Here is a 21,323-nt window from a genome sequence, read left to right on the forward strand (position 1 = left end):
CCTGAGCTGTGTTTTTGGGCTTCTAAAAACACGCCTTGAACCATGCCGTGTGAGACGGACATGGAGTTCACTTATTTTGAATGAATGATTGCAGACATAATCCTGGAACAGGCCTCTGATTTACAGCAGTAAATGTTCAAAGTGCTTGTCTCGCTGTATTTATATCTAATTTGCACTGAACCTTAATGCTAACAAAACCACTCTGTGTTACAGTTTCCTACCAATTAAGAATAGCATCAAATCCTGGTTGAGTCGTGCGATCCCAAACATACTGTACAGATATAAACACATAAAGGGAGATTAAAAAGGCCCTGGCGTCTGTTTTGTCGGTAACTGTGTAGTGTGGGAGTTGTGCGAACTGTCTGAAAAATAAATACGCATGAATATGCTATCTTTTTTTTAAAGAAAAAAAAAAACATGTGCCGTATGTATTCTGTGATTACTGAGAGGGGGTTGTCGGAGGAGTTTAGTCTCCCTGTGAATGGAAGACAGACTCTTGGTTGGCTCTGGTTCAGGGCTGGAACATTAAGAGGTGCTTGACACGGGTCCAGGTTATGATACAGCACAGACACAACTGGGGGTGGGAGGAACTGGTCCGAGTCTGGTTCCTGGGGAGGTAATTAGAGCTTAAAGTGATCCTGAGTGGAATTTTAAGGTGGGCGCGTACGGAAGACTGGCAGCGTAGTTTATGCTGACTGGCTCTCTGTTACAGTACTCAGCCGGTCATCTGTCCAGCGCCTGGAGACAGTCTCTATATACAGTCATGAGAATAGGTTGCCGATTCAGAAGATGCAAATGCACATGTAACATTTACATGGTTATAGTTTATACATTTCTTTTATTGGGTTTTCTTGCACAAATTTCTGTCAAATTAAGTGCAGGTACGGCAACTATAACTATTTATCTGGGAAGGATGTTCACGTGTTTGTTTGGTGTATTCTACTTGACCTTTAGTCACACAAACTAAATCATTTATTTAGTAGTATTTTTCTGTGTTTGCTGTGCGGCAGTGGTTTCCGTGTGTGTGCTCGCGCGTGTGCGAGGTGTCATGAGCTGATTTCTCCACTGCTTACACCACGCTTAGACCTTAGGCCTTCACTGTTTATGGATATTTACAATAGCGTCTTCAGTGTAAATATTAAGATACAGGGATCTTTTAACAAGGTGTGACCGAACTACTCCGTGTTCTGCTCGAGGTCGTCATGCCTAAACATGGGCCTGGTTCATGCAAAGAGATTTCTGACAGTAACTGTACATCTTGTGCACTCTGACTTGAGCCTGAACACACGTTCTCTATAAAGATGTTGGTGTTCCTCAGTTTCAGCCCGTGCTCTCTATAAGAAAAGTATTACAATAGGTCACAAGCAGAGGAATCAACAACTGCTAATTTATCACCTTAGAGTTTGTACCAGTCAAATATGAATTAAGGTCTCAAGTTAACTAGTGCATAAACTGGATGATACTAGTTCACCGGTGTTCAGTAGTTCACAAGATCAAGTCAAATGAAAAACGATCTCACTAGTTAGCTAGTAAATCTCAAATAGTGAATAAGTCCTGGTCAAACAGGCCACAAGTAAACCTGTGGCAGTTAAAGGATTATTCCATGCCCTTTTCCTGCCTTTTGCATAGTTTATGTGGACCTACTATTGGCTCTCCAGCAAGATCAGAGGAGTCTGACCTGTGGTATTACTCTGATAGAGTTCATGACTTCAAAGTGGAATTTTACCAAAATTGTGCAAAAGAGCAAAGGTTCTCCCCAAGAGCCATGACGCATGGTAGACATGCCCTTTCCTCTTCCTGAGCATGTGTTGACCACAGAGTTCACTGTTGACTGTGGAAATGAAATAACAACCTGTACAGACTGCTAGCTCTGAATGGGATTTGTGTTAGTCTGCAATAAGCAGGCTGTTCCTAACTGAATGTTTCCCAAATGGAAATATTATATTTATCGGTCCTTTCTAATGTCTCCTTTGGTATTACAGTGGCAACAAATAAATTTATGACCTGAACAATGACATTAGAGTGGTACAGGGGTGTATTTGTCTGCAGTGACCCCACCTTCTTCCTGTGTTCTCTTATTTTCTTCCTGTTGTGCTTCTCTGCCACTGTCACAGATGAGTGAAGGACTGCATGTTTGTGCAGCAGAGAGGCCACAGCAGAAGTGTGCCCCTCAGCTACGATCACTCAAAAACCACACACGCACATGTGTGGGTATGTTTCTCTGTGCTTTAGAATGTAACCACCAGGAAACGATGAACAGCCTTTTGCTTCCTCTGATTACCTGCTGTGTTTTTGCCGATGCGCCCTCTCTTCATTCACTTTCAAGTATGACAGACCACTGCTGCTCTCTTTCTCTTGGCGTTTGTGTCGGGAGGAGGGGCCAGGCCTCAGTGTTAGGTTTAAAAACAGGAGCAGGAAAACGCATTCTACCTTAAAATGAGTTGTCGTGGATCATTAGGTTAAAATTTCAATTTGCTAAATACTTTGGTTTATGATCAAATACCTGCTACAACTTCCCAGCAAAGCATTAACTGCAATGGTAAAATTGTCAATACACAAATATAATTGTCATAGCATAACATGCTAGTGTCTAGCTGACTACAGTCTCAGCATAGGCCCCTGCTTGCCTAAGATTAGAGGGTGAACAGATGGAATTGATTAAAGGTCAATTCACAGAGGAAGCATTTTCAGAAGCATTTCTGAAGTCTGTCTTGCACCAGTCTCCAAAAAAAGACTGAATTTCTATGGGATGTATGTCACAACCCAGTGACACGGCATAATGGGTGAAGTGCAGTTTCCACAGACAGCTATTTAAATGCCACAAACCTCCTGCTATTGATGTGTTCTGATCTTTTTATCGACCGTAATGACCAACGGGTTGTTAGCGTCAAAACTGTGAAACTGTGAAAACTGTCTGATGTGACCGAGTTGCCCCGTGTGAACCAAAACCAAAGTGAGCTGAGCATTTATTAAAACCATTTTTATACAGTAAATGTCTGCTGTCAGTCATCCTGAACTGACACCAAAGGGAGGTCTGTGTCCGTGTGTAATAGTAGCACGTAGCAAGTAATATGTATGTCAGATCAGTCATTGGACTGTAAGCAAGTCAGCTTAACTCAAATAAGCCCATGTCATATTAACATGTTTTCATTTCTGTTTAGTTTGCATATGTCAGTAAAATGCAAACAGTCTTTAGTGATTAATCCATCCATAATTTTTTACCCATTTATCAGGGGCTGAGTTTTACTGGCTGGAGACTGAACAGTTGCCCCTGTGCTACCTCAGGAGTCCTGACGCATGTCATGACCAGATGATAGATATGTTGTCCCTCTAGTCTGCTGCATGATTTATGCTCAGCTAGATACCTAAATATGAGACACACAGTGTTTCATAGCCATCGGTAATTCATATGTACTCTACATTTTCACTGCTTATTAACACTTTGACATGAAAGGACAAAGTCCTCTAATTTGTTATTTTTGGTGACCTCTAAGTGGGAATGGTAACGGCAGTGGGTGTATTTGAACCCCAAATAAACAGTCTGTATACTGAAAAAGCAAAGACTTTCCTACCATTTCATCAGTGGGCCACAAGCTCACTGTAAATGTAATCGCCATTTAGCCACAAATATACATATTGAAATGAAAATATTTTTCAAGGCCTCTTTAAGGAAGAGTTTCTCATTTTGCAAGCAAATTATCTCAGAACCACTGTTCAGTTCACTACACTAAATAAACACTACTTCAAAGAACAGGAATTATACCATTACAAGAATCAGAAACTAGGCACCGCAATGAACCAGCAACCACTAATTTATCATCTTAGAGTTTTTACCAGTCATAAATCCAGTCTTCTTGGATGTGCCTTTCAATTCCCTGCCCAGAGACCTGTCAGTACCACAGTGACCAGGATGTAAGACAGACTGAGGGTGATGAATGGAAAAACAACCACTATTTTTAAATGCGTGTGCACTAAGGCACTACTATGGAAAGTGAGTGAGTATTTATTATGTATCGTTGATGTCAAAAGTCAAAAAATAAAGAAGTAAAAATGACATGTTAACTATTCAAACATAAATTAAGGTCTCAAGTTAACTAGTGCAAAATTTGCTTGATACTAGTTCACTATTGAAGGCCAGCATGCTCACTAGCTCACTAGATTTAGTAAAATGAAAGATGATCTCACTAAGTATTCTTCGATTAGCCACTATAATAATTATGGGGGTATGTGCGATATTGGTTGATATTTTACATTAAATACAGCTAATATAGGTGATTTGGGCAGACTTGAAGAGGCAGAACAAGACTGTGATGATGATTTGGTGCTCTGTGACTGTAAAGCACTTTGAATAAGTAGAAAAGCGTAATATAAAAATCTAAGCTAAATCGAGCTAATGAATGTTAGACGAATGCTAACATAAGAGAAGCTGACGTCTCATTACTAATGTAACGGAATAACTCAAACTCCGCTACCCAAATCTATTCGACAAAAAGAATGATGCAGTTAAGTCGTGTTTCATCCAGTCAGAGCCTCCTCTGTTTGGGAGTCAAGACTTTTCACCCTGAATCCCGAACGTTACTCAGTTCGGACAGGCACACAAATATACATTGGGGTCAGGTGACAAAAGGCAGCTTTTGTTTGTCTACTTCTCAAATACAAATAATTTGAAAACTATTTTTAGTCTTTCTGTTGTTCATGTTACTTGTTGTGACAGGAACTAGTTCAACAGGAGGGAAAATAAAAAACAATTACTGAATATTTATTGGTTGTTTTGTTTCATTTTGGACTAGAGAGCCAATAGAAAGCCTCAATGTTTGCTCCTCTCGCCTCATGTTTTGTTTCTGTAACTAATGAACTTGTGTTTCGTTTCCTTACACTAATAAGCTACCATACACTTTAAAACTGACGAGTTGACTAGTGCAGCTGCAGATGGGTTTACAGGTGAACTAGTAGACATCTTACTTTTACTAGTTCACTAGTAAACATGTTGGGTCCATCTAGTTTACTAGTAAGGGCAAAAAAGGCCTGAACTCGTCAACCAGGGAGCATGCCAGGGTTTGCTGTCCTACCAACATGAAAAGTGTCAGAGTGGGGTGAGGCAAAAGTTAGCAACAACAAATGGCTTTAATGAATATTAACAAGAGGTAACTAAAAGTGCTGCACGTGGAGCAGGGTAAACCCAAACACCAGGTAAGAACAGGCACCGAGAAGATACCGAGTAAGGATAACAGACGACATGACAGAGAACGAAGACAAAGTCAGGGCTATATATAGACACATGGGCAGAGGGGTGATGAGATACAGGTGAAAGCAATCAGGGTGGACCACACCAGGAGATACTAATAAAGCAGTCATGGGAAAACACAGGGAGAAACACAAAACAGGAAACCAATGGAGTTAACAAAATAAACTTAAAACATGGTCATGGAAAAAGACAGAGTCAACATGTCAGAGTTTTTGCGTATCACTAGTTGACCAGTGTGTGTTTTTGACATGTGATATCGAGGATACATAATAAGTACTCGCTCAGCTTTCCATACACTGCACTGAATTCTGTTCAGGAACGAAGATGAAATTTAACGAAATCATGAACCACGAGGTGTTTTTGACTGTTTCCAGATTACTAAACTGACTTCACAGCGCCGAAAGCAAAACGAAGCACACCTTGACGAGAATGCGGCGGGTGTTTTGAAATCTCAGTCAATGGTGATTTACCTACACATCATCCATACGTTTACATCTTAGACACACGTAGAATGATGTTGTGTCTGAGACGGTGAATGAATGAGCCAAAAGCTGTTAAGACATGTCTCTGTATCAGTTCCTTCAATGTATAGACAGTAATTGATACAAATGGCTTTACGGCTGTAAACAGTGTGAAAGGTCATACTGTTTACAGCTGCTGAAGTGGGTGACTTTATGATGGATGGTCCCAGAGGTCATAGACTGGTTAAAAGGCTGTTTTTTTTTTTTCTTCACATCTTTAGTCAGAAGAGAGAAAAATCTGGGATGAACAGTAATAATTTGTATTTGTTTGGTAATGAAAGAAAAATCTGAGAAGTCTATCTATCTATCTATCTATCTATCTATCTATCTATCTATCTATCTATCTATCTATCTATCTATCTATCTATCTATCTATCTATCTATCTATCTATCTATCTATCTATCTATCTATACTAATGAGATGAGCCAACCACAACTTAAAACCAACAGAATATCATAATCTCCAGATGTTAGAATTTGAGGACGTGTGTGGGCATTCAGAAAATATTGGGTTTTGGTCCCAAAACCTCAGGACTAAATTAAACTACTCCACGTCATTATGATGTAGCCGGATTTTGAATTTGGATCCATAGAAACCTGACCTAAGTATTAATGTCTAAAGACTGTGGCCAAGTTTATTCGAATGTATTCTTGTGGCGAGCTGGAAAGACCCCATGTTATTCTTTTATTAGTCAGGCTCTTAAGCTGTGTGTGAGGCTAACCTGAAAGCTGGGCACCGAAAAGAAAACAAAGCCAAGTCAAAAGAAGTGGGCTGGGAAGGAGTCTGTAATCAGAAGTATATGTTGTTTCTGAAAACATACCAGGTCTTTAATTTGCTTTGTGTTTAGGAAGTCGCAGAAATTAAAGATCAGTGTGTTTGTGTGTGCCACAGACGGGCACATATCAATAACAAAGCCTCCTGGATGAGTAAACGAACCAAAGTTGGCTTCCACACCACAAAGTACATTCTTTTTTTTCTCCTGTTTTCTAAATTATCCATCTGAGAAGCGCCGAGGCCTTACTGCACAGTGCGGTTTCTCACTTGAACAGGTTGACACATGAGAAACTTCACCAGGATGTATCCCTCAGTCCTGTTTGTTTTAAAGTCTTCATCTGTCAGCTTCAGGATCGCGCTGAGATCATCGCCATCCCCAACCCAAGGAGCGTGCCACTGCAATTGAGGAGTCATCTGGCAAGTGTGTACCTGCTGTCTCTCTCTGTCTGTCCAAAAATCAAAGAAAAGAAAATAAGAATCCGTTATTTTTGACAAGGACTGAGGTTTTGCTTGTCGGGCCAGACTGATGTGATGTGGCTTACTCCGTCAACTTCCTATGGAGGGTGTTATTCATTCGTAATTATGAGTAGCTTTTTCCAGTTATGGGTAATTAATAACAAGTAATTTAGTTGGGATCCATCTCAAAAACACCAAACTGATATTCAATCGTATAATAATTTAATTTAATAATTTAAACTTAATGGCATTTCTTACAATTTAGGTGTTCTTCTTCTTCCTAAAGAAAGCTTCTCTTGCTCTCAAATGGGGATCCTGGAACAGTTTTTCTCCATTCATCAAGTTCTGTGTCCTGTGTGCTATGACTACAATTGTTTATTACTCGGATCAGGCATAAATACGACCACCTTTGTAATAATGTGTGGGTCTCGCCCGTGTCTCCAAAACAGGCCTTTTGAGGGTGTCCTGTGGTGTTTGGCAACTACGTGTTGTTAGTCGGGGCCTTTAGGTCCTATGGGTTGTGGGGAGGGGCCTCTGCGGATCATCCCACAGATATTTGATCAGTTTGAATCTGGATCTACCTGTGTCAGGCTGCATCCTGCTGCTGCCATCAAGGAGTGTCACTGCTTGTAACATCCACACAAATGCTAGGTCCAAAAGTTTCCCAGCAGAATATTGAATTGGCACAAGATGGTGAATGTAATTTATTTCTCCTGTCAGTGGTTTTAACGTTGTGGCTGATCGGTCGTATCTGTTGTCTGTTCTTTATTGAATACATATGTAAAGTATCAAACTCCCCTCTGAGACTATGATGTTTCTCCTTATCGTTGCTCGCATATAGAAAATACTACGGTGTTTTCTGTTACTTAAATTATGTATGTAAAATTAAGCTTTACTTTATCATTACTTACTCCAATATTATTTGTATAGTTTTATTATTTATAATATAAATGAACATAAGGTTTGCCAAAACTTTTCTCTGAAGTCATCTCATGTCATCTTCTACAACCACTTATCCTCATTAGGGTTGCGGGGGTTGCTGGAGCTTGTCCCAGCTGTCATCAGGCAAGAGGTGGCGTACGCCCTGAACATGTCGCCACTTCATCGCAGGACCAACACGGGGACAAACAACCCTTCACGCTCAGGCTAATGGCTCTTAATCGACTGTAGGTGTGAGTCTGACGAGCACGTCTTTGGAGAAAACCCACGCAGACACAGTGAGAAGATGCAAGAAGCCACCACTTCTTCTGAATCTCCTGGACAAAAAATCTGTTACATTGTAATGTATCAGTTTAATATTTTATTCAACACAACTTATACAACTTACACACATTTTAAAATGTGGTTTCGAGATAGGATTCAGAATAAAAAACATTCTGTCTAGAGTGAAAGACCGAGGGCGACAGAGCAACCGCAGGTGAGAAACATCTCATTTGTTTGTCCATCTGCTTTTATACTCTGAGTGCTACATGGTTTCAAGATTTTCACATCCATCATACACAGGGCTGCAGAGACCCCTCAATGATGCATGAGTCAGACATCCCCTGGTTTCCACATGGCCATTATCCTGTCCAGAATCCTGCTGAAAAATGAAAATCGCTTGTACAGACTGTAACAAAAATAACCTTCAGATCCTGTCATGGCAGCTTTTATTTATTCAGATTTAAGCCGTTACAGTCTACAAGAGAGCACACTCTCTGCGAGCACAGCCGAGTAGGTTGGTGCTGTAAGGTTGCTCTCATTGTTTACGTTTCATTGTTAATCATTTCAAATGTGTTATTTCACGTGAGCTATTTGACGGACAGTGTAGTCGATCAAGCCCACTAATACATTACGGTGTTTACCATCCTTGGTATTGCTGAGGAGAGGATCAACCTCCAAATTACAGGAAACACCTGGAAAAATAAGGAACACAAACTATAAAAAGCTGACGAGGAGCAGTTTCCTGTAACGTCTGGTCAGTGCCTTAGGGGGTAAGTTAAACACCAGAATACGAAGTGATTTGAGCTATCATTTGATTTGTATAAAGCGCGTGATTGCTAATAACAGAGGTGTCCGTGACAACTGTTCATTTAGCCTTGAACATCATGTTCAGAAGTGTCCCTGGACGCAATCATATTTACATTATTCCCTTTGCTAAATTCCATTTCCATTACACGCCTTCACCCTTTCTAAGTCTTGCTGTAATGGAGATCTTGGAACGCTGCCTAACCTCGCCAGTGTTACCTCCATCAACTGGGAAGGGATTTGTCATGGAAGGAATCTCACTGGGTTTCATCCTCCTCCAGCTGACTTCTGACACTTTTTATTCCTTACATGGGGTAGGCCTTTAGTTTCAGTGAGCTGTGGTCAAACTGATTTGCTATGGAGACTTGAAAAAGTCTCATGCAACTGGAATTGAAGAGCAATGGGGCGTAAGCGGTTCCATGCGCACAGGATCTCTTTCTGCTGGACGCATTTTAAACAATTCTAAGCTTTAAGGGCGATGCTTTAGACCTGGTTTGTTTGGGTTTGCTTTGAGCATGCCTTGTGCATGTGGTTCACAAGAGGAGACGTTTAGGCGGAGATATATCGTTCAGATTTTTTCAGCCCACCCCAGACTAAACCGTCGTTTGCCGCTTTTATTTTACCGTGAACAGCGAGATGGATTCTTAACCAGACTGTAAATGTTCCCTCCAAAACACTACCTTCGTGTCATAAAATTCTTCAAACTAATAGAAAGTTCAGTAGCTTCGCGGTGGGGTTCACTTGAATTTCCATAGAAACATGAACATGGCGGTTGATAGGACCCAGCATTGGAGACTTTCCTTTTTCTTTTTTTTTCTTCTGAAAGTGACTTGCATGGCTTGTTTTTTTCCAGGCTGTGTTTTGGTTTTGTGAAGGAAGAGGGGGATTCAAGAAGAAAGCGAAACGGTATTACAAAATCCAGTGAATCAGATATCTTTAAAATATATCAGCACATTGTTAAGACACATGATTGATTGCCTGAATGTAAAAACTAACTATTAATAATTGTGACCGTGCAGAAGGGCCTTTTTGCCTTTCCTTTGATACTTGACGCTCCGCTTTTTATGACTATTTGCTAACTTCCTGTGTTTTGAAGGTTAAGTAACTAGATTGCACTAAAACCAAATCTTTGTAGATCCACACACACACACACACACACACACACACACACACACTGCTTAGTCTTCCCCTTTCTCATAAAAATAGGTGATACATTTCTTGCGAGTCACCTACAACAAGGACTAAAATGCACGTGTTGTGGGTATCGTTGATGATCAAAATACTAAAATAATGACTAGTTTTGAGCCTTCCTCTTTCTTGCTTTAAGTGCAAAAGGTATAAATAAATATCAGTACTTAAGTTGAATAAGTTCAAGAACTGTACTAAAAAAATAAAAGTAAAAGTACAACACCTAACAAATGTATACAATATGATAAATTATCAAAAAAGTTAGTCGCTATATAATTATTTTTTTGTTTTATAGCAGAGATATGTGTATATTGTATATTTTTAAGTCTCTGGACTGGATTCATGTGGCCTCATTAGAGTATTACAGAAACATTTCAATAGCAGCCCACAGAAGACAAGTACATGTGTGGAAAAAAAAAAAGAATCCTTAAGTAAATCCTACACTGAACTAAGTCAGACAGTCTGAGAATAATAGATTCATCAGATATCATCTGTTGACACTATGCCTCAGGGGCAAAGAGCCAATGTGTGGGGGCTCATCTGGGTTGTACTGATAATAGATAACCAGTGCCAGTCATTGCTTTCAGACAAATTACACTCTGTTTGAAACCACTGCAATGCCTTCATTTTAGGTATTTGCTTGACCAATGCGATGCAGTGTCCGCTTTCTAGCTGTCAGAATCCCTTTCCTATTGATGGTATTTACCTGCAGGTTACCTGTAGACAAGTGCACGACATGCAGATAGCTTAAACATTTATCTTTCAAACCAATTCATGCTTTTGTCAGATATTATTTGCTCTGTAAGGGCTTCATGTTACTCTTATAACCTTGAGGTTTGTACAGTATAGAGCAATCATTGTTCTTGAGTCACAGCAAAAAAACACATTCATGAAACCATGCAGGAAATACTAAAAATGCCTCTACCAGATCTTTAAGATCATTACTAAACGAAGAAATAAAACTACGATAATCTGACGAGGAGAGAAATAATCACCACGCTCGTTATTTGTGGAACGTTCGTCGCAGCAACACGTGCCACTTGTGACTCATTGAACACGGACTGCACTTTGAAATCTAATATGAAAGAAATTGTTTTGATGGACCATCATCTGGAGGCACATTGGGATACTATTGCATCTCTTTACCAAAGGTAAGCAAATTTCTATAGATATGCATATCTAGTAAAACGCTGTTTATATTGTCTTCAGCTGATAAAAACACGTACAATTGTTAATCATTTCTCTTTTAGATGAGACATTGATTGATGGTGACTCTGACATTATGTTTTCTCTCTTTGAGGTTTAAGGAACCATGTCACTTATGTCTGATTTCCTTTACAAGTCTTTGCCAAGATGCCTCAGAAGGTAACAAAAGACCTCCATGATTAATTTCTTCATTGTATTGTCTTAGATGGTTACACACACACTTCACACTTCTACTTTCCCTGAAAGTAGATGGACCAAATAAAGCAATCAAGTAAAAATAGTGCAATTATGAAAAAAATAAAGCACTTGCAGGTCATATGAAGGTGACTTTAAAGTGCAATTGATGTGAGCTAGTTCCTTCCTATATTTTCTGCTGATGTTGTCACTTCTTTTGTTTACTGTCTGGTCAGGTGTTAGAGTACAGCCACTCTGCTTCAACTGAATATAACAGTAAAATGCAGGATGAAAACTTGTTTGAATATTTTGTATATATTCAAACGAATATTTGTAGCAGCGACATAGCTTCTTGTGTTATTTACCAGAGTATCACATAATAATTAATTTACCACGGACTGGACTTTGAACTCTCCTAAGTGAGAGACATGTTTCGGGTGGTCAGTCTGCAGACAGACTAGAGTGCTGTGAACACCCTCCTGACCACAGGTAAGTGGATATCTCTGGTTGTGCATGTTTGGTTGAGCAGCAGAAACAGTGATAACATGTTGGGGGGAAAAAAACAAGATTATTATTTCTTTCTTTGCTGTTTTAGGAACCATGCCAGTCCATCATGTGTGTGGATTGTTTATGCTCTTCAGTCTGATTTCCTTTACACCACTGTGTGATGGAGGAAACATTTTGGTCTTCCCTGTGGATGGCAGCCACTGGGTTAATATGATGTACCTGCTAGAGGAACTTCATGCCAGGGGCCACAGCCTCACTGTGATCAGATACTCAGACAGCCAATACATTGAAGAAAAATCCTCTCTCTACACGTCCATAACAATTGAACTGACAGAAAATTTGATTCCTTTATTTAGTAAGCACATGGAGGAGGATTTTAAGGTATGTCATCATGGCTACATGTGTTGAGCCCCATGTGTGTCATTCATTGCATCACGTATTAACACAATCACTTGATTTACCGTTTTATTTCTGACCACTTCTAGGCAGAGAGGGAAGGGACCTCATCACTGTCTTTCTTCAAAAAAACCAAAGATTTTCTTTCATTTATCACTCTGGCTCATTCAGTGTGGAAAAGTGCCTTAGTTCAAATATTTGAGGATAAAAATATGGTCAAAAGCTTAATAGATGCCCAGTATGATGTGGTTCTCACTGATCCGGCAATAGGATCAGGAGTTCTGTTAGCCAAATATTTCAAACTGCCCTTGGTGCTCAATGTGCGTTGGATCACCAGTGGGGAAGGACACTTTGTGTTGGCCCCCTCGCCACTCTCTTATATCCCAGTGCCGGGATCCGGCTTAACAGACAAAATGGATTTCATACAAAGGGTCAAGAACATTCTTTTCTACAGCATTATATTGTTCCAGGAGAAATTCCTGGTGGGGCCAATCTACGATGCCATCTGTGATAAATACATTGAGGGCGGATGTGACATCATCTCACTTCTTCAGGAAGCAGATATTTGGTTGTTTAGGTCCGATTTTGTGTTTGACTTCCCTCGGCCCACAATGCCAAATGTTGTGTACATTGGAGGATTCCAGTGCAAATCAGCCCAGCATCTGCCCGCAGACCTTGAGGAGTTTGTTCAGAGCGCTGGGGAACATGGAGTGATCATCATGACTCTGGGAACTTGGATTAATAATTTGTCAGAAGAGGTTACAGAAGAAATTGCCAGTGTCTTTGCCAAGCTGCCTCAGAAGGTAACAAATGATCTCCTTGATTAATTTCTTCATTGCATTGTTTTCACCAAATAATTGACAAAACCTGCCCTGCCATGTAATCAGTTATGTAAAAAGTGCTTCCACGGTTACCTTGAAAAAGTAGGTTATTCCTTTAAAAAGCAACTTACTCACTTTACCTGTTTTTAAAAGTGATTAAGTTAAATTGAAAGTTACTGTATTAGTCTGTCCCTTTACATCAACATAAAATTCACAACCAGTTTTGCCAATACTCACTTCATTGGAAGTGCATTTCAAAAACTATTTCCTGACCAAAAATATGTGTTTTAGGCAGCATTTCCTCTACAACTAGGGACTGCCCGACCAATTTCTTCAACCCCCCCCCCACTTACTGGTTTTGCACCAAAGTCCAGCTCTTGTTGTTTGGGTCATGGGGGACCTCCTGCATTAAGTGCAGCTCTCTGCCGTGCTGCGACTCCAAATGTTAGTTTAAATTTTTACTCAGGAAAAGTTTTACTCAGAGACTTGGATAAGTAGTTTTAATCTGATCACTGGTTTGGAAATAGTAACGCGTTAGATTACTCATTACTGGAAAAAAGTGATCAGATAAGAGTAACGTGTTACTAAGTAACGCCAGTATGCCAGTGTGTAATGTGTTACTCTAATGGGTTACTAAGTAATGCGTTACCAGCAGCACTGTAATGTAACAATTGCTCTGTGTAAATGAATGACTCCACACTACACATTCCACTGCACTGGTGCTTTATTTATGAAATGATTAATCTGATTATCATTAGTCTACTTGTGTGGGAAATTCATATATTTTTTATTTTCTGATCAGGTGATTTGGAAACACAAAGGGAAGCGTCCCTCTACGTTGGGCAACAATACTCTGATAGTAGACTGGATGCCTCAGAAGGATCTCCTTGGTCACCCACAGACCAAAGTCTTCGTAGCTCACGGAGGAACCAATGGAGTCCAGGAGGCTATTTACCACGGGGTCCCTGTGCTCGGCATACCCTTGTTCTTCGACCAGTATGACAATCTTCTACGTTTGCAGGAGAGAGGAGCTGGAAAAATCCTCCAACTGGCTGATGTTAATGGCCACAACTTTCAGGAAGGTCTTATGGAACTTCTCCATCAAGACAGCTACAGGCAGAACATGCAAAGGCTGTCACGTTTGCACAGAGATCAGCCAATGACACCCATGGATCAGGCCGTATTCTGGGTAGAGTATGTGATGCGCCATAAAGGGGCTGCTCACCTGCGTACAGAGGCTTATAAGATGCCCTGGTACTCATACTACAGCCTGGATGTATTGTTGGTACTGCTGACTGCAGTAACTGTGCTGCTCCTCTCTGTGTTGGCTATTTTCAGGTTTTTATGCTGTAGAAGCAAAAAAAAGACAAAAAGCAAACAACAATGAACAATACACTTTGAGAAGACAACAAATAGATGTATTAAAGTACTATGCATGTTATATATCTTTGGTAATAGTGTCGTGTAGTTGTCAGAGTTCTGTGCTTTCATGTGAACTCATTGAACCTGATGATGTTACCCATTTCATTACATCATTCTCATGCACTGAAACTTAATGTCCCTTTCTATAAAATCAGTACAGACAATCAACATATCTTATGAATTATGTAACAAATACACATCATTTTATTTTTGATTGAAACAATGGTCAATAAATCTTTACTGAAAGCGAACTTTGTCTTTGTTTTCTCATTCTGGCAATATACTGACAATATTGTGCAGACTTCATTGTCTATGGAAATGTTCTTGACCCCCTTATGTCTGTGTTCACAGACATCTCAGAAGGACAACAGCAAAAACCTGCAGTTTTCAGTTTACACTGGATTCATTCAGTCACAATAGTTTGACAGCAGTACAGTACACAGTCAGGTACAGTTGTGAGGTTATATACCTCTAGTTCACAACATCTCATTCCATGTACTGCACACACTTAACATGGAAAAGAAAAAAACATTTCCCAATTCTTAAATAGGAGGATTTGTCTTAAATTGCAATTAATCATGTTAGTGTCTCGGCCTTCTGTGAACCCATCTGCTATCATCTCACAGCTACATTCCTTTAGGAACAACTGCCCATGTGTAGCTAGAAGACAGACAATGGATGTCTGGGCCAAGATTACTACTCTACGCGTCGGTCAGTTGTAGTGTAACTTTAAAGTCTGTGATGTCCTAAAAAGAAGATAAATGAATAAGATGCACGCTGAATGACTTTGACGTCATGTTTGATGATAAGGTTGTATTGATTATGATAGTTTGATAATAATGTCATTAGCTTGATTACAACGTTAAGTTTGATATGATGGGTCTTCACCAGGCATATGCTACTAGAACACAAAGGGAGAGCACTGGAACCAAAAGTATATCTACTGTATTCCTCACAAGAGCACATGTGTATGTAGAAGATAGTTGTACTTATTACACTTGGTAAAATTTAGGTTGTTTGCAATAGACTTGATTATTTTAAAGAAATTGACTTAAAGAGTGGACTGGAAGATAAAGGTGTAAAATGAACCGGAGTAACCTTGTGAAACTGGGAGCCTAGGGAAGTTCCACAACTACTGATAAATGCAGGTGTTTCACCTGAGTGAAAAGAAAATACAAACGGTATTTGAAGTAGATCACGATACTCCAGAGCCATGTGGCACATCTGGCATCCAAGGTCACATGGCTCACCTGGCATCCCAGGCCATGTGGCTCATCAACAGTGATGAAGACAATTTCTAAGGGTATGATTGGTTAAAATAAGGGGCTGGTGAGGGTGTGCCCCATGTAGGGGATGGACAAGGGTGTGACTTGTGACGTCCCAAAGGTATAAAAGATGAGGACAGTAGCCCTCGCACCTTAGAGCGGGGTCATGGTGACCATTTTTTGTCCTGTGATGCTGCTCTCCTTTTTTGCCGGCCATAAAGATAACTCTGATGCTCTGGACTTAGACTCCTGGAGATTTTTTTGAGACTCCAAAGAGAAGTTATCTTCAGGCTTAATTGAACATCTTTCAAGGACTAAGTTTTACAAAGGTCTCCTGTTTCAGAATAATTTGATACAACACAGTGTTCACAGTTGTATCCGCAACCTTATACAGAAGAAAGGACTTAGAGTTGAGAGACCTTGTCCACAACAAGACATTTGAGACTTAATCAATAGTTTAAAACCATTACAGCAGCGTTTTGCTTTTTGGTGTTCACTTGACAAATGGCATGCAGGGTTAGCTTCCTTGCGCCTTTTTTCCCGCCGCACAGACTGTTTCGCTGCATGGAAATCCTGCTCAAATGGATGGTTGGTTAATTGGTCACTGACACTCAGACTACAAACAGAAAGCTTCTGATACCAAGAATTTGCTCTTTGCCTAGAGATTCTGTAACTCATACCTACATAGAGATTAAATTTGCAAATGTTGTATGCACACAAGTTGCCAAAGTTATACCGTTTGAATTGAGCATGGAAACAATCAGAAGATTGTCTGATAGTCTGATTACTCACTTGCTCTGTAAGAATAAAAATAAAATAATAAAATAATAAATACTCAGTAGTAGTAGGGTCAGCTGAGTTCAGTTCTTGGACCCTCCACCTACATTCAGCGCACTCCTGTTGTTGTAATCAAACTCTCAGGTCAAAGATCTGTAAAAAAAAAAAAATAGCAGAGTGCATGACACACACTTGCCTACTTTCTGGTACAATTTGCATGTTTAACATGATGTGGAAGTCATATGGCTTAACATTGTATAACTCACTCTAATAACCTTGTAATGGAGGCCATTTGTCTGTATGGCACAAGCATGTGAAATCCCCTCACAAAAGTAAATGCTTCTACTGTGTATTTGGTAATATTAGTGGACAAAGTAATAACATTATGTTGACATGGCAAAGAAGAAATAATAGCTCTTATTCTCATTTTCAGAACATTCGAAGGAGTGACACGTGCCACACACGGGTAACACATTTACCCGAGACTGGAATTTGAACTCAGATATGTAAGGAATCCTTTTGATGGACTGTCAGTCTGCAGGCGTAGTGGAATACTGTTGGCTCTCTTGAACATGGGTAAGTACATTTGTGCGGTTGTGCATGTTTAATTAAGCGTCAGAAAGGGTCTTTTTAAACTGTGTTGACCAGAAGAAAATCCATAAACATAAAGTTTTTCTAGATGATATGCTGACTATCAGGTCACTAAGATTCTTATTTTTCTGACTGACATTTTAGGAACCCTGTCACTGTGTGGTCGTTGTGGAGTATTTTTATTCCTCAGTTTTTGTCTGACTTCCTTCGCACCACATTGCGATGGAGGAAACATTCTGGTGTTCCCTGTGGACGGCAGCCACTGGGTCAATATGAAGTATCTGCTGGAAGAACTTCATGCCAGAGGACACAGCCTCACTGTGATCAGGTCCTCCAACAGCTGGTACATAGCAGAAAAATCTCCTCTCTACACGTCCATTACAGTACCAATGGATGATAGTATGGATGACTTTTTTGATGTGTACCTAGAGGAGCATATGAGGGTAAGTTAATAACTAATATAACAACTAACTAATATAACACCTTGCTAAACAAGAGAGCCGTGTGATCTTAAAAAAAAATCAAAGATAAAGGATATCTTTTGATTTTGCAAAATCTTTTCCTTTAATTTGTGACCCGTGCAATGACAGTAGAAACCGATGTAACACATTCCAGAGAAAATAGGTAGAATAACCTAATTGTATACGTGTTCACACCCCAGAAGTAATATCTAGTTGTTGTTTTTTTCAAAAAAAAAGAATGGGTTTCAGTGGATTTGTAAAATTTGTATTTTTAGATAGAAATATAAATGTACTAATATTTACTTTTATCTTATTTAATTTATTTTTTATTTTTTTTTATCACACAGAATATGTTGAAACCCATGAAAGAAGATAATGACGTAATTCTTTATTTTTCCTACTTTTTTCCATCCACATTTAGGTGCTGAGGGAAGAAGCGTCACTACATTCGTACTTCAAACTCACCAAACATTTTCTTACAATGATTTCTGGGGCTCATTCAGTGTGGACTGATACTTTGGCTGAAATATTTAATGATCAAAATAAGGTAAAAATGTTCACTGATACCCGGTATGATTTGGTTCTCACTGATCCAGCAATAGCGCCAGGAGTTGTGTTAGCCAAATATCTCAAACTGCCCTTGGTGCTCAATGTGCGCTGGATCACCAGTGGGGAAGGACACTTTGTGTTGGCCCCCTCGCCACTCTCTTATATCCCAGTGCCGGGATCCGGCTTTACGGACAAAATGGATTTCATACAGAGGGTCAAGAACATTCTTTTCTACAGCATTATATTGTTCCAGGAGAAATTCCTGGTGGGGCCGAGCTACAACGCCCTCTGTGATAAATACATTGAGGGTGGATGTGACATCATCTCACTTCTTCAGGAAGCAGACATTTGGTTGTTCAGGTCCGATTTTGTGTTTGAATTCCCTCGGCCCACAATGCCAAATGTTGTGTACATTGGAGGATTCCAGTGCAAACCAGCCCAGCATCTGCCCGCAGACCTGGAGGAGTTTGTTCAGAGCGCTGGGGAACATGGAGTGATCATCATGACTCTGGGAACTTTGGTTAAGGCTTTGCCTCAAGAGGTTACGGATGAGATTGCCAGCGTCTTTGCCGAGCTGCCTCAGAAGGTAACAAATTATCTCTGTGACTAAGTTCTTCATTGTATTGCCTAACATTGTTACATATTTACTAGTTTTTGAAGACGTCATCAGATTTTTATATAAGCAGACGAACCAAATAAAGTAAACAATGAAACTGTTTGAGGAAAATAATAGATGGATTAATTGTTCATGTGAAGATAACTTTGAAGTGAGTTGCTTTTTATCAATGGGTTGTAAGCAAGTTCCTTGAGTGTGAGCACACACGCCATCCTTTTAAAACATCCTTACATTTTCTGTCTGCTGGTGTAGTTACTTCTATTTTGTATATTTTCTGATCAGGTGATATGGAGACACAAAGGGAAGCGTCCCTCTACGTTGGGCAACAATACTCTGATAGTAGACTGGATGCCTCAGAAGGATCTCCTTGGTCACCCACAGACCAAAGTCTTTGTAGCTCACGGAGGAACCAATGGAGTCCAGGAGGCTATTTACCACGGGGTCCCTGTGCTCGGCATACCCTTGTTCTTCGACCAGTATGACAATCTTCTACGTTTGCAGGAGAGAGGAGCTGGAAAAATCCTCCAACTGGCTGATGTTAATGGCCTCAACTTTCGGGAAGGTCTTATGGAACTTCTCCGTCAAGACAGCTACAGGCAGAACATGCAAAGGCTGTCACGTTTGCACAGAGATCAGCCAATGACACCCATGGATCAGGCCGTATTCTGGGTAGAGTATGTGATGCGCCATAAAGGGGCTGCTCACCTGCGTACAGAGGCTTATAAGATGCCCTGGTACTCATACTACAGCCTGGATGTATTGTTGGTTCTGCTGACTGCAGTAACTGTGCTGCTCTACTCTACCTTGGCTATTTTCAGGTTTTTATGCTGTGGAAGAAAAAGAAAGACAAAAAGCAAACAACATTGACTGTGGTCAAATTTGCCTGGCAAAATATGTCAATATGCTAAAATATGCTACATCAAGTCACCATAATCAAAAATATATGTCAGGGTATTAGGTTATTGAATTTTTTTATCATTTACAATCTGTCTTTTCCCTACCAAATACTGAATAAAAAAATATTTTACACACACAGTGAATAAATTAAATTCTTAAAACATGAAGATTTAGATTAGATTAGATATTTTATTTATCTCTCAGGATAAATAAACTATCTAATCTAAACAAAGTACCAAATCTAATCTAAATATATCTTTATGGATTAAGAATTTGGCTCTGAAATACCCTCAAATCACTGGTGTTGTCATGATTCTGTGATCTTATGTCATTGTTGTCAAACCACTAATGTCTCACAATCCAGTGTATCAGACCTTGCACCTTAACCCTTAATGGGGCAAGGAAACTGGTAACTTCAGCACACGTTTTAAATTGCGTCCCTGTGCCTCTCAGTAAGATTTAAGATTTAAGTTTTCACCGAGCCACTCAGTAAAGATTATGACAACATTCTCAGGTCAAACCCGGGTCAAATGGTCTGCAAAGCCCACCTCTGCATGAACACTGACAATGACAATGTGGACAATGTGTATATGTTGACAAATGTCTGAATTAGCTCTTAATGTTCTAATGGTCAAAAAAAACAAAAAACAAAAAAAAAAAAACATGTTTACATTTGTTTATTCCTAAAGGGCAAGGAACCATATATGGTAAATTCATAGATCTTGATTTAAAAAGTCTTTTTGTTCTTTACAATAACACTCTGGTTGAAATTTTGAATTTGAACTTTTTCAATAAGTTAAGCTGTTGTCTTGAGGATGCTGTTGAGGTCCAGACAATAGTCAATATCTTTTATGAATTGTATAGCATATTTACCCAAATTAAATATTTTGATTGAAAAAAATTGTCAATAAATGTTTAAGCAAAAGGAAGTTTGTTTTCTCTCTATTATTCCTGAGAATCTGAGGATTCTAAAAAAAAAAAAAGAAGAAAAAAAACTGCTTTCCTCACAGTATGTGGGCTCTGTGTTTCCATCAGACTCTCCACATTCACAGACAGTTTCAAATTAATATTGTTGTAGACACATAGGACAAAAATTGAGACTCCTGCAGCTGACATTTGGTTATGAGGTTATGAGGCTGTATTTCCAGTGGACCAGAGGGGAAAACACGTGGCAGAACATTGTTATCAGACAAAAAAATTAAAGTTAACACATGTATGGGGTTTTAGAAGAGAGTGAAATACCTCAGTCTAAGGTTTAATGCCAACAACATTTTGTGCGACAGAAGAAAATTCATTCTTGGAGACCCAGCTGCGGTATATTACAAAAATGTAATTATTACAGAATGACAAACAGCGAGATATATGAAAATCACAAATCAACAACATGTTTGTATTGCTAGTAGGATGGCACGGGCGGCTTTTACGGAAGACTTGGAGACTGACTACTGA

The 21,323-nt window shown here is 39.6% G+C and overlaps 2 protein-coding genes across 4 annotated transcripts; both read left to right on the forward strand.

Moving 5' to 3' along the window:
- Positions 1-9,841: 9,841 nt before the first annotated feature.
- LOC125021632 (UDP-glucuronosyltransferase 2A3-like) lies at positions 9,842-20,799 on the forward strand. 2 transcript variants are annotated; one of them, XM_047607754.1, is made up of 5 exons: positions 9,842-9,910; positions 17,194-17,336; positions 17,496-17,794; positions 18,234-18,947; positions 19,260-20,799. In XM_047607754.1, the coding sequence occupies exons 2-5, from the start codon at positions 17,333-17,335 to the stop codon at positions 19,842-19,844; spliced, it is 1,602 nt and encodes a 533-aa protein (XP_047463710.1). In that variant the 5' UTR covers positions 9,842-9,910; positions 17,194-17,332; the 3' UTR covers positions 19,845-20,799. The 2 variants fall into 2 exon arrangements, with proteins under 2 accessions (XP_047463710.1, XP_047463711.1); XM_047607755.1 differs by lacking the exon at positions 9,842-9,910 and having other exon boundaries at positions 16,543-17,336.
- Positions 9,949-15,176, forward strand: LOC125021631 (UDP-glucuronosyltransferase 1-2-like). Of its 2 annotated transcripts, XM_047607752.1 has the most exons (5): positions 9,949-11,343; positions 11,493-11,557; positions 12,168-12,460; positions 12,565-13,278; positions 14,099-15,176. In XM_047607752.1, exons 1-5 carry the CDS (start codon positions 11,273-11,275, stop codon positions 14,681-14,683), a joined length of 1,728 nt encoding a protein of 575 aa, XP_047463708.1. In that variant the 5' UTR covers positions 9,949-11,272; the 3' UTR covers positions 14,684-15,176. The 2 variants fall into 2 exon arrangements, with proteins under 2 accessions (XP_047463708.1, XP_047463709.1); XM_047607753.1 differs by lacking the exons at positions 9,949-11,343; positions 11,493-11,557 and adding an exon at positions 11,574-12,061 and having other exon boundaries at positions 14,099-15,173.
- Positions 20,800-21,323: the final 524 nt, after the last annotated feature.

The sequence above is a fragment of the Mugil cephalus genome, chromosome 15 (assembly GCF_022458985.1).
Source record: "Mugil cephalus isolate CIBA_MC_2020 chromosome 15, CIBA_Mcephalus_1.1, whole genome shotgun sequence".
Classification (NCBI taxonomy): Eukaryota; Metazoa; Chordata; class Actinopteri; order Mugiliformes; family Mugilidae; genus Mugil; species Mugil cephalus.